This window comes from Sinocyclocheilus rhinocerous, unplaced genomic scaffold (genome assembly GCF_001515625.1).
Source record: "Sinocyclocheilus rhinocerous isolate Xijiao unplaced genomic scaffold, SAMN03320098_v1.1 scaffold463, whole genome shotgun sequence".
NCBI classification, from domain to species: Eukaryota; Metazoa; Chordata; class Actinopteri; order Cypriniformes; family Cyprinidae; genus Sinocyclocheilus; species Sinocyclocheilus rhinocerous.
The window spans coordinates 614,670-628,743 of NW_015627535.1; the positions used below are offsets into that span (position 1 = coordinate 614,670).

Consider the following 14,074-nt stretch of genomic DNA (forward strand, 5'->3'; position numbering starts at 1 on the left):
TGCACCTTTTTACAAAGGTGTGTTTGAACTAAGAATCTGATGTTTCCTTCAGGCGGTAGATCTGCTGAATATGCAACTGGTTCCATAACTTCATCCCTTATTTCTCTCCTCTTTACGGCTTAAGCTTCAACCCTCTCCTATACCAATTGTGTGTGTGTGTGTGTGTGTGTGTATGTGTATGTTAGACTAGTTTCAGTGTTTTATGTTGTATGTTAGACTAGTTTAAGTGTTTATGTAGTATGTTGGACTAGTTTAAGTGTTTATGTAGTTAATAAAGTTTTGTATCACACTTGACGTTGTTCATTGTTTGCTCATAACTGGAGTCACTTAATCATGCAGATTTATGCTACAAGCTCTGTGTAGAGTTGTACAGTAAGAAAGTTATTTCCCTTAACCAGGAAATTAACGTTCTTAGAATTGACAGACAGTTGACCCTGAGAGGTCAAGTAAATATCTACAGCGGATCTAAATATTTATAATTAATTATAACTAGTTATGATTAATTATTCATATTTCCCCATGAATGAGCTGATTCGCTACAATGTTGTTATATTTGATTACAATTCAAATTCCTAACCCTTTTGATTTTCTCCCAGTCGTTCCAGCAGTTTCCCGTACACAGAGACCCCTCTGTATACCCAGACCGCTGCTGGACAGTACTATGAGACCACCCCTGCCTCTGGTTCTGAGGCCACGTCCCCCAGCACCCCTCTCACCGTCTCCGTGACCACAGGATCCTCTGGGGTGTCCATGTTTGTAGCGGGGACGGGGCAGATCGTGGCCAATCCTACGACGGCGGCAGTGGGTGGAGTCACAGCTGTAGTGGCAGCCACTGGGACGGCGGCGAACGGTTCTGGAGACTCCGGAGGCGAGGCTAACGGTAGCAGCGGGAGCTACGTGATTCAGGGCGGCTACATGCTGGCTGGTAGCGGGACTGGCAGCAGCGGAAACGGTCACGGTTATCCGCACCCCACCCGTGCCTCTCCAGCCACCGTGAGTATAAACGAAGGCGAGGACAATAGCGTGCCGTCGGCAGACAAAAAGGTATGAGGACAGCAGGGGCGGGGCTTAATCATCACTCATCGCCACCCCTCTTCCCGCCACCCAAATGAATTTAAACGCATGGTGATCTCATTGCTCTGTTCCACATGTCAGAGGGCACAGTGATACTTCCAAGTCCAAATCATTTCCAGTTTTATTCTATGAAGAAAAAATCTTCGGGAGCAGCATTCCATTTCGATGACGACACATGTCCAGTTGACGTGTAGCTTGTCAGTGGTGCTTGCTAAAGCTTTCACTGTGCTGTCGTATTCATTGCTGAAGACATTAAAATTCAGTCATAACCATAACCATTCGGTCGGTTAACCTAGCCATTCAACATGGTCCTCTATGCAGCAGCCAGTTTTGCATTCTATTACAAAATTCTTTTAGTTAAGGACTGAGACATTTTGTTTAATATTTCATGGCATACCCGTCTTGTATGCCACGGCACGCAGAAACAGCTGTCGAGAGGCATACAGAGCTGTGAAAAAGTGTTTGCCCCTGTCTGATTTTCTGTATGTGGACACTGATTTACAACCAAAACATGTGGATGCATACGTTACCGTTCAAAAGTTTTGAGTCTGTAAAATAAAAATGTATATGTTATGTTGTTGTTGTTTTTTTAAAAGAATACTTAATTAATACTTTTATTCCGCAAAGATGCATTAAATTGATCCAAAGTAACAGTAAAAACATTTATAATGTTACAAAAGATCTCTGTTTCAAATAAAACTGTTCTTTTGAACTTTCTATTCATCTAAGAATCCTGAAAATAAAAACATAAAAAATGCAAAATATATTCAAATAGAAAATATTTATTTTGTAATATTACAATATTACTGTGTTTTTGATCAAATAAATGCAGCCTTACTAAGATAAGAGACTTCTTTCAAAAACATGAACGTGGTTTTCTGCCCAAAAAACACTTTGTTTTCACCCATGCCTGCTGAGCAGTTCTGCTTTTGATTCATCTGTTGGCATACTTCTTCATTGTACTGTACAACTGAAACCTTGAACTCCAAAGAAATGCAAGAACAGAAACTTTTCATTTAACCACTTGACTGTATGCTAACACAATAATCTACATACAATAAAAAAAAAAAAGTGCACAAACAGAAATTCAGACAAAGACTTATTCACAGCACTGCATGTTTTCATGAAGCTGTCAGAAAAACAATATGTGTAGACATTGCTAAATAATACAATTTGTTGCCAATTTGAGTAAATTGTAATTACAGTGTATCTGCATGTGCTGTGTCTGCATGCAAAAGCATATGCATGGGTTTGCATTGTGGTGTTTGCATGTTGTCTATCTTAGGGCATCTTTTAGCCTGGACTCTCTGTCTGAGTGTGTGTGTGGCTGTTTGTGTGCGTCTTATCCCGGCAGCTGTCCTCTGGCCCTCAGGTGCAGTGGTTGTTGGATAATTATGAGACAGCGGAAGGGGTGAGTTTGCCCCGATCTACACTCTACTGCCACTACCTGCTGCACTGTCAGGAGCAAAAGCTGGAACCCGTCAACGCGGCATCCTTCGGAAAACTCATCCGCTCGGTGTTCATGGGGTTGAGGACCAGACGCCTGGGCACACGGTGAGAGAAATCAGGTCACATGACATGTACTTTCTAACTGGGAGTGCCCAGTTTATTTTAATGAATCGGTTCATTCAGAAAATTTGTTCCCCCCCCCCAAAAAAAAACTCAAGTGAAATGTATTTAAGCGCTATTTTTGTCCAAGTTAAATTGATTGTGAGATGTTTCATTGATTTATATGTTCAAATCAGATTGAGTGAATCATTTAAAAAGTGTTGGTTCATAAGCATAGTTCACTCACAAACATCAAGTGACAGTAAATTAATATGGCATTCATTACCGTTCAAAAGTATGGCTTCAGTAAGACACTTTCTTAAAAGAAATTGATACTTTTATTAGCAAGGATGCATTAAATTGATCAAAAGTGACAGTAAAGACATTTATAAAACATTTGAATTTTAAATAAACCCTTTTTTTTTTTTTTTTTTTAAATAAACAACTTTATATTCCAAAGAATCCTCAAAAAAATATCATGGTTTCCACAAAAATATTAAACAACAATAAAACCTTCCAAAATACTAATATTGTTTCTTCAGCAGAAAATCATTTCTGAAGGATCATGTGACACTGAAGACTAGAGTGATGATGCTATATACAAATATTATACTTTATTACTGTTTTTTAAGTGTAGTTTTTGATCAAATAAATGCAACCTTGGTGAGCATAAGAAACATAAAAATCTTTTAAAAAATCCTTCTGACTCCAAACGTTTGAATAATAATGTGATTGAGAGTCACGCATATACATGCATATGTGCTTAGATGCCTCCATGATCCTCTGGTTCGGGTCACGCAGGTGCACTAAAGCTTTTGTGTGTTTGTTCCAGAGGGAATTCCAAATATCACTACTATGGACTGCGAATCAAAGCGAGCTCATCTCTGGTCCGTCTGATGGAGGACCAGCAACACCTGGCCATGAGGCAGCAGCCCTTCTCCCAGAAACAGAGGTGGACACACATGCTCTCTTTCATATCTTGCTCTGTCAGTCACTCTGGTTCCTGTGTTTGTCAGTCTGTCTGGTTCTGTCTCCCTGCAGGTTGAAGCCGGTACAGAAGGTGGAGGGAATCACTAACGGAATGTTGTCAGGATCTGGACAGCAACAGCAGCAGCAGAGCTCGGGTCTGTCGGACATCAGCACCCAGGTCCAGCAGTACCAGCAGTTTCTAGGTGAGTCGTGACATCAGTGTGAACCTTTAATGTCAGAAGCGTAACCTGAAATGCATGTTCTAAAGGAAACACTAATGTGTTCCATTCAAGTGCGCTGTCTTTCCGTAACTGTCTAAAGTATGTGAATTTGAGGCATGCGATTGGCTGTCGGTTACAAAGCATTTAGCCGTAACATTCTAACACCAAATCGTTTCACACTGCATAAGTTATATTATATTATATTATATATAGTTATATTGTTGCTCTTTTGTTAGTTTTGACTGCTTTTATTGTCCTCATTTGTAAGTCGCTTTGGATAAAAGCGTCTGCTAAATGACTAAATAAATAAAATAAATAAGTTTGGCACCACAATGCGGGTTTAACATATATGGTTGCTGTTATCATTGATGTTTAGATGCGTCCCGAGCTCTCCCAGAATTCCCTGATGTTGACCTGCAGGGTAGAGCTTTACCAGAGGGCATTGAGCTGGAACATCTTAAAAGCTTTCAGTTGCTCTACAGAGAACACTGCGAAGTGAGTCTTCTCTCTTCTTCTCTGTTTGAAACCAGCGATAGACTGTCGGCATCACAATGAAAATCTGTGTAGAAGCTAAATATCTTTTCAGGTTGATTTTTACTGGTCTTGTGTTTTTCTGCAGGCCATTCTGGATGTGATGGTCAACCTTCAGTTCCCTTTGGTGGAGACTCTTTGGAAAACATTTTGGAGGTTCAGTGAAAGTCAGGCAGGAGACTCAACAACACTAGCTGTGTATGTTTGCTTCTCAGCGCAACACACTCCTTTAGACCAGCACTACATATCAAGGATTTCACAGTTTCGTGCTTTCAGGAGGATTTTATAAAGATGGTTCTCGGTTGTTTCTACTGAGCAAGGGCGGTATAGAGCATTAAGTTAACCTGTAAAGCCTGACATATGAAATAATTGTCCAAATAAAATATATATATATACAGTGGTGTGAAAAAGTGTTGGCCCCCTTCCTGATTTCTTATTTTTGTGCATGTTTGTCACACTTTAATGTTTCAGATCATCAAACAATTTTAAATATTAGTAAAAGATAACACAAGTGAACACAACATGCAGTTTTTAAATGAAGGTTTTTATTATTAAGGGAAAACAAAACCCAAAACTACATGGCCCTGTGTGAAAAAAGTGTTTGCCCCCTAAACCTAATAACTGGTTGGGCCACCCTTAGCAGCAACAACTGCAATCAAGCGTTTGCGATAACAGAAATCAGGAAGGGGGCCAACACTTTTTCACACCACTGTATTTTTATGTAAGAGTTCATTGAACTTTTAGACGATATATGAAAATTTAAGAAACCTAAAAAAGGTGTTTTTTGTTGAGCATTATAATTGATGCATCAGGCTTTTATGGCTCACATAGTATGATTTAGTAGAATATGGAGCTCATATTCAAGAAGTGAAAAAAAAGCATTTTGGTACAGTTGCTGATATTTATATGGCTGAAACATAAGATGAAATTCTGATAGACTGTAATGTTAAATCATTGAGATCTTTATAACAGTATAGCAGACTTTTTACATAAAATGCATATGAATATCAGTTGTCACTCTATATCTACCAATAACATGCCTTAGTAAGATGATATTTAAAGGGGTCATGACGTGTTTTTTATTTTTTTATTTTATTATGTTCCCTGAGGTGTAATTATAATATTACTAAAGTTTTTTTGGACGAAAAACATTTAAATTTGAGTGATTTATGACCTTTTTCCACCCTGTTTCTCATCCTCTGACTGAAACAGTTGGTTTTGGGGTGTTTTCCCTTTAAGAGGTCAGTGTAACCGCCCACTTTTATGATTGGCTAACATCCATTACCGCCATTAATGTTTTAAAAATAGTTTTTACATGAAATACGTTACTTGCAGTTTGCGGCGGCGTTGTTGGGTCCAGAACAGTTGGAACGGCCTGACCTTTGAGCAAAAATATTTTGGCGAAGCCAACATCATACTGCAATTTGTTCTCAAAACTTTACTGAACACACGTAAATTAGCACTGACGGGACTGGGACGTTCGCTAAAAATAAACTGAATCCATTTTTCTCTGACGTCGGGATCCTCCGGCAGTATCTACAAACACGAAAATACAAAATAGGCATAGTTGTCTTGCTCTGGAGGCGGTCATATGCAAACGAACAGTGCCTAGGTGACGTCACCTCGTCCCTCTGATCCAAAATGAGCCGTTTTCTGACGGGGTTATTACATAAATGCTTTTTTTATTGATGATGAGGACATTTTAAGTTATGAAACTTGCTGGATGTATTAAGCATACAAAGACCTCTTCTATGTCAAAAGATCAAGAGAAATTTGGTTTCTCATGTCATGACCCCTTTAAAGGGTTAGTTCACCCAAAAATGAAAATTAGCTTGTGTTTTACTTACCCTCGAAGCATCCTAGGTGTATATGACTTTCTTCTTTCAGACGAATCCAGTCGGAGTTATATTAAAAATTGTCCTGGCTATTCCAAGCTCTATCATTGCAGTCAGTGGGTGTTGCAGTTGAACAGTCCACAAGTCGTCAAATAAAGCTCGCGCATTCATAATAAAATGTGCCACAGACGGGATGAATAAAGGCCCCCTGTAGCGAATCCATGTGTTTTGGATATTTTTCTTTAAAAAACAGAAAGTCATATACACCTCGGATGCCTCGGGGGTGAGTAAAACACAAGCTAGTTTTCATTTTTGGGTGAACTAACCCTTTAAATGCTTAGTTTTCTGATCAAAGCTCTGTAGTTTTTATTGTGGGGGCAAAACATATAATGCATTCCTCAACATTCCTCAAAAGCCTGATGGATTATATTCTCACACTGTAACACCATTTTTCTAGAAAATGGTGTGTGGATAATCAAGTAAACCGCTTCAGTCCAGTAAGTGTTCATCTTGAAATATTACTAACAATATATAAGTTATTCTAACATTTTACTATTCTTACATTTGACTAAAAATCAAGACTTAACAGCAAAAAGACACGTGTACCACGACCTGAAGGGGGACATTTTTAAAATGATACTAAAGGCCTTTTATTTTCTAAATCAGATGACAGGCTTGTAAAAGATTGTGTACAACCATTTTTTTCATCAATGTTTTGATCATGTTGATAATTTAGAGGCCTTATAAATTTGCATATCAAATATGATATAGTGGGCTTTATAGGGTTAATGAATAATAAGACAAACTTTATCTGTTTTCTTTGGCTATCTTAGGCATGATGAGTCTGAGAAGAGGCTGCCCAAGTCATGTTTGGTGCTGCTCTGTAAATATGATCCAGTGCTTCGCTGGAGTCGTGACTGCGACAACACACTGTACCAGGGCCTGGTGGAGATGCTCATCCCAGAAGTTCTGAGACCTATTCCCAGTAAGTTCTCTCAATACAGATTCACTTATTACTATGCAGCAGTATGTGCCAGAGCTGGTGTTGATCCATCAGGTGAGTCACATTTAGCCAAGAGTGGCCTATTTTTACTCACATTCACATTCTCCTTGCCAATTTGGACGTGGGTCAACATTCAGGCTGCTGGGGCACCAATTATGGGCGAATCGTCCATATATTTTGTTGAAATATCTTAATTGTTTCTCCAGGTGCCTTAACACAAGCCATCCGAAACTTTGCGAAAAGTCTTGAGAGCTGGTTGACTAACGCCATGATGAACATTCCTGAAGAGATGGTTCGTGTGAAGGTCAGTGATCGCAACAAATTATTAACGTTTAGTGACGAATAGTTCACCCAAAAATTGAAATTTGCTGAAAATGTACTCACCCTCAGGCCATCCAAGATGTAGATGAGTTTGTTTCTTCATCAGAACAGATTTGGAGAAATTTGGCATTACGTCACTTGCTCACCAATTGGTCCTTTGTAGTGAATGGGTGCCGTCAGAATGAGAGTCCAAACTAGGGATGTTTATTTTAACCGGTTAACCGACCGTAAGAATTTTGACCGATTAATACAATCAGTTTAGGCCTATTTATTCGTTATATATATATATATAAAATATACACAGCCTTGCTTTATTATGTTTTTCTCCGTTCGCAGAAGCGCTGCAGGTGCATGATGTGATGTGATGACTATGTGAATCCTCATGTTCTGTTGTTTGCTGCTTTTTGCGCATGTAGAATTAATCCCTGGGAAACGAATGTTATTATTTTAACGGGTCACAGACACTTATCCTTTCTAATTTAATCCAATTTTAATTTAATATAATCTTGTCGGTTAACGCTTTGTCGGTTAGGAAAAATAACCGAAATGAACATCCCTAGTCCAAACAGCTGATAAAAACATCACAATAATCCACAACACAACAGCTTCCACAGAAATATTAAGCAGCTCAGCTGTTTCTTGAGCAGCAAATCAATGTATTAGAGGAAAGATCATGTGACACTAAAGACTGAAGTAATGATTGCTGAAAATTTTTATATTTATATATTATTATAATATTTATATAAGAAAATCTTACTACCCTAAAATTTTGAATAGTAGTGTACACCTCGTTTGTTTTCATTCCATTTTTATTTATTTTTTTACATTTTTTTTACAATATATTTGCATTATATTAGCCACCTTTCACTCTGGTTTTCTGCATCAGTCATGGAAACATTTTTAACATTACTCAACCGCTACAGTCAATACCACAAAACTTCTGTTTTATGAATGACTAATGATAGTTAGTGCTGACAGAAAGCTAAAATAGTGTGCTTGTGACATACAGTCAGGCGTGCAGTACTAAACTAGGGGAGTTTAAGAGTGTTTGAAGACTTAAAAACTTTCCCTAATTAATTTCGTTTGGGAAAATGCAAGGGTCACATCATCTGCATTAAGAAAGTTCCTTTTTACTCTTTTAAATAATTTTTAATAGCAAAACAAAATCCCTAGTTAAATACATTTAAACATTAGATAATTACATCTTGGAATATTAAAGATTTAAATATTTCATCAGTTTCTAATTGCCTCCTTTCTCTGTGAATTGGTCTTTGTTTAGGTGACGTCTGCAAGTGCGTTTGCTCAGACCCTGCGCAGGTACACCTCTCTAAACCACCTGGCCCAGGCAGCTCGTGCTGTACTGCAAAACACGGCACAGATCAACCAGATGCTCAGCGACCTCAACAGAGTGGATTTTGCCAATGTGCAGGTGTGTGTGTGATTGGACAAATCCCTCACGTCCCAGTCAGATTTGAGACTGAACACTGTATTTACGAGGGCTGAACTAGAGCTTTCATCTGTCACCATCTGAGATGAACTCACTTTTTAGCATGCATGTAGGGGTTTGTGGTCTGTCTAACTGTCAGGGAAACGGAAACAGAAGTGAGTGTTTAGCATAACATGCTATTTGTTTCCTTGAAAGTCTTTTAAAAAGGGTTTACGCTGAGTATGTCAGTAGTCATTTAGTAGATGATAAAGGGATAGTCCACCCAAAAATGAAAATTCTTTCACCATTTACTCACCCTCATGTTGTTCAGACCTGTATATGGGGGTAATGTAAAAGTGGCTGTTCTACAAAAAATTGCTCATTATGGTATATTAATACCTCATAGATCTGAGCTTATGCACCTCAGTTTTTTGAGTGAACTTTGCCAGAGTTATCTACAAATAATGATTTTTTCACTCAGAAACTGAGGTGCATAAGCTCAGATCAGTGAGGCCTACGACCAATCATTTCCAAAAAGAAATACAAAACCTGTGCTAATTGAAAGAAAACAAGTTGACAAAAAGATTGAATCCAAGATTTGGTAATAATGTAGCACAAGCAATTTTTGAAAGGCTGTCGATATTTTGTTTAGTGTGGGTTTTTGAATCCCCATGTGCTTTCTCTTGTAGGAACAGGCCTCCTGGGTGTGCCGGTGTGAGGATCGGGTGGTGCAGCGGCTGGAGCAGGACTTCAAACTGACCCTCCAGCAGCAGAACTCTCTGGAGCAGTGGGCAGCCTGGCTGGATGGTGTGGTCTCGCAGGTCTTAAAGCCGTACCAGTCTAGCACTGCCTTTCCAAAAGCAGCTAAACTCTTCCTGCTGAAATGGAGTTTTTACAGGTGAGCCTCAAAAGGTTGTACTAACATTAGGTTTGTGGACATCACAGGGGATTTGTTCTTCGTGAAGGACAAGAACATGATGTGCCACACCAGTTCTGTTCTGAATCCTATTGAGCTTCTGCTATTCATCTACTATCAACAGTTGATTCCAGTAGAGTCTGATCTTAGCATGTTGCTAAGCTAACAACATGAGGCATAGCACAATATTGAGTGTTTAGTTAATTACAAATATAGATAGAAATGTGAGGTTGTAAATATATATTTTTAATGTTATTGAAAGAAGTGTCTTATGTTGACAAGGCTGCAGTTTAAAACTTTATTGTGTAATATTATTATAATCTAATTTAATACAGTTTAAAATGTAATTTATTCAAGAAACATTTCTTGTTCAAAACAGCTGTGCTGCTTAATATTGTTGTGGAAACCGTGATTTTTTTCCCCTAGATACTTTGATGAATAGAAATTTCAAAAGAACAGCATTTATTTGAAATAGAAAGTCTTTACTCTCCCTTTTTATCAACTAAAAAAAACATATATATATTTATTTATTTATTTAGTAATTTATCAGACGCTTTTATCCAAAGCGACTTACAAATGAGGACAACAGAAGCAATCAATTGTAGTATTAAAACAACTAAAAACAGACCCAAAACTAAAAGCTAAAACTTTATAAATACTACCTATACACATTTTAAAATAAAGAGATTAAATAAAAATGACAAATGCATACAACAAAATTTCAAAACTTAACATTTAAATGAAAAACAAAAAAATAAGCTAAAAACAATTCAAAATATTAAAGAACAAAAGGTATAAGAGTATAATAATGATTCTAACATAACACTAAGCCAAACACCAAAAAAACAACTGCATGTGTGTATGTACAACCATACACACATACATATCTACTGTATATGTAACGTTACAAATTTATTTATAATAAGTTCTATTTTAATAATTTTCATATAATTTTAAATGATTTAAAAGTGGATGGGTTATCTTTTTTTTTTTTATCATCATTTCTTTAGAAAAAGAAAAAGAAAGATTTTTGTGCCAAATAAAATATACGTCTACCTAATTTCCTCTGACTCTGTTGGCCATATTGAAAAAGTTGCAGTTTGTTTGTTCAGTTTGTTGCAGTTTATTTTGGGATTTTTATTGTATCAATAACAGATACATGCAATGCCCCCTTAGACTGATCTAAAACAATGAATCCTCTAAGGCAGCGTCATTTTGCTGTTTGTAACAGTCTTCACATTGCGTGCTGGGTTTTAGAACAGTTGTAATGACTGTTGGAGCCAGTAAGTGTAATGTCAAATATGTTTCCCTCTTTTACTCATCCTTTTATGCGTCTTACCCACCCCACTGCTCTCTTCGTTCTCACACTTCCTGTATCTTTTCTTTGTTCTCTCTTTAGCTCTATGGTGATCAGAGACCTGACTCTCCGCAGTGCTGCAAGCTTCGGCTCATTTCACCTAATCCGCCTGCTTTATGATGAGTACATGTACTATCTGATAGAGCACAGAGTTGCCCAGGCCAAGGGCGAAACTCCCATTGCTGTCATGGGAGAGGTACAAACACACACGCTCAAAGAAACACACTCCGACACCGAATTCTTTACCTAATCTCAGACACACTTCTCCTTTTAGTGAGTGAGACAAACAAAAGTGCTTCACTCCTCTCATAACAGGATATTAAACTGAGGAACTGTGAAAGACAGATTCTGACTGTAGTGGTATAAATGTCATAATTCTCTCTTTTGCTCTTTAAGTTTGCAAGTCTTGGTCGAAGTTTGAACCCACTTGATCCTGATAAAGGTAAGTTGTTTTACACACAAACACCAAACACACAATAAAGTCACAGACTTGTAATTGTTTCTTCTTCACTAACTAAACTCCGTCAACTTCCCAAGGCACCCTAGCAGCCACATAGGAATGCACTAAAAACAACCACATAGCAACAGACAAGCAACTAACCAGAATTTAACCAACCAATTAAAAAATAAAAATATAAAAATTACATTGAATTTATAATAATAATAACAATTACAGTATAATAATAATAATAATTTTAAATAATTTCAAAAGAAATAAAATTAGCAGATGGATTATCAATATTTTGAAAACAAAAGTAAAAATATAAAAACACATTGAATTTTTAATAATAAAATGTACAAGTATTTAAATGAACAAGTATTTAAAGTATGAAGTAATAATTATTTTCAGTAATTTTATTGTAATTACAAAATATCAGATGGATTATCAACATTTTGAAAGAAGATTAAAAAATATAAATATAAAAATACATTTAATTTATAATAAAATAATAAAATTCTATGTGTATATAAAATAAAGTGATTATTATTTACAGAAATGAATAATTAATGTAAAATTAAAATGTAATGTAATAATAAAAAAAATGTATTATCAACATTTAAAAAAATATATATTACAAATAAAAATATAAAAATACATTGATTTGGTAATAATAAAAATGTATATGTATTAAACATGAAGTAATTATTATTTTTTACTAATGTATAATGTACTTTAAACTTTTGTAATTTTAAAATAATTAAAAAATATCACATTGATTATAAATGTTTTTTCACTACTGAAAAATCTGTATATTTCTAACTGACAATCTCTATATGTCTTTGTGTCTCAGAAGAGGAAGAGGAGGAGGAAGAAGACAGCGACTATGAGTGTCAGGAGTTGTCTCTGCAGTCTGATGGGGGCGCTATTGGGGATGAATCTCTAGAACCGCCTGCTAAGCTGGCTCGAACCGACCAGAGGGTGCTGTTCACCACAGGAAGCATGGAGAACTAAGAACTTAAATACGCACACACACACATGCACCTACAAGCACACACTCCACATAATACTCGCCTATCATTCATGCACTTAAACCAACACATGCATCTAAAAAACAAATGCTGCAGCTTACATATTTACACAACATTTCAGATGTCCGTATGTACATTTCCATGCCTGTCAACGTCTCAAATACACATATACACAAGTGCTCACCGAACCACAGAGACACAAATAGCGCCACCCTCTCTCTCACACACTCATAACATGAACACGATCACCGCTAAAGGCATCATATCAAGATCTTAGACAGGGTGTAGAGGTCACTAAGAATAGCTCTCGGATCTAAACCTGATTCTATCTCTAATAGCTGTTAAGACGCAGAAACACAAAAGAAACCTGCTGCAACTGGATCCTAAGAGTCGTTCGCGATGGACTGAACTCTGATTGGCTACTGAAACCTGAATGAAACTGTCAGTCAAGCTTTTTTTTAACCTGAAATGGTTGTTAGTGAGAAAAGATGGACTGTAAGTGTGCGTGTTGTGTGTTGATGTATACTTTCTGCCTATCCGTGTGTTGTTCCTGTGATTGTGAGTGACCCGGGACCTTATCGTTTTTATCGGCTAGCGTGAACGCGTGTGTTTTTGTGCATGTGCGAATGACCGTCCGTGGTTCTCAAGAAGTGTTGATAGTTGTTTTCGGCAGTGGTACCTTTTTTAGTTCTTCATGCCTTCAGTGACTGCCATGTCATTAATTGTTTCAAGCATATTATAGCCCGGCTCTTTAAAAACTCAGTTTCCCATGAGTCTACTGGGTGTACATGATTCAGCTGGGTTGTGTATTTTTGATTTTTAGGGCTAGTCTATACATACCTCTGCAAATGACAGCAGTTTGCCAGAAATGAGAGGAGAGTTTTTTTTTCCTCCAGTATGTTTTTCCTCTCTCTCTTTTTTAAAAATGGTTTTCTAACATTTTTTGTCCTATTTTGTTGCACTTTTTTCCTCTTGCCAAACGTCGTCCTGAGCTTGGTACCAGACATTAAATGTTTCTGTCGTTGCATACTTTTTTCTATGGTCACAAAGTGACAATCTTGATGTGTACAGCGTTGTCTAACACTGTTTAGTGCATATTTGATGGCTTGCTGTGTATTTGAGATTTGGGTCAAGATATTTTACTAGAACCCTTCAGACAAACTTGACAACACTGCCCATAGTAGCTAGGAAATGTAAAAGTAGAGAGCGAAATGATCTTTCAGCCATTTCCTTCTCAAGACTCATTCGTTTAATTAGTTTCTTGTGTTGTGGCATATTTAATGATCAATTTGAGAGACCTACAGTACATTAAAACTCTATTTCTCATATCATTCAACATACACTCTAAAAAAAATGCTGGGTTAAAAAGGGACAAACCCAGCTATTGGGTTGTTTTGACCCAG

At 37.1% G+C, this 14,074-nt stretch overlaps 1 protein-coding gene across 4 annotated transcripts in view; it reads left to right on the forward strand.

Moving 5' to 3' along the window:
- Positions 1-13,695, forward strand: part of rfx1a (regulatory factor X, 1a (influences HLA class II expression)) — a 21,590-nt gene extending 7,895 nt beyond the window's left edge. For all 4 annotated transcript variants that reach the window (XM_016538719.1, XM_016538726.1, XM_016538733.1 and 1 more), the window contains exons 7-17: positions 3,455-3,574; positions 3,664-3,794; positions 4,189-4,307; positions 4,432-4,541; positions 7,012-7,163; positions 7,388-7,485; positions 8,782-8,931; positions 9,618-9,826; positions 11,244-11,397; positions 11,598-11,643; positions 12,494-13,695. In XM_016538719.1, the coding sequence (XP_016394205.1) occupies positions 3,455-3,574; positions 3,664-3,794; positions 4,189-4,307; positions 4,432-4,541; positions 7,012-7,163; positions 7,388-7,485; positions 8,782-8,931; positions 9,618-9,826; positions 11,244-11,397; positions 11,598-11,643; positions 12,494-12,654 (1,450 nt within the window). In that variant the 3' untranslated portion in view covers positions 12,655-13,695. The remainder of the gene's footprint in view (positions 1-3,454; positions 3,575-3,663; positions 3,795-4,188; positions 4,308-4,431; positions 4,542-7,011; positions 7,164-7,387; positions 7,486-8,781; positions 8,932-9,617; positions 9,827-11,243; positions 11,398-11,597; positions 11,644-12,493) is intronic.
- Positions 13,696-14,074: the final 379 nt, after the last annotated feature.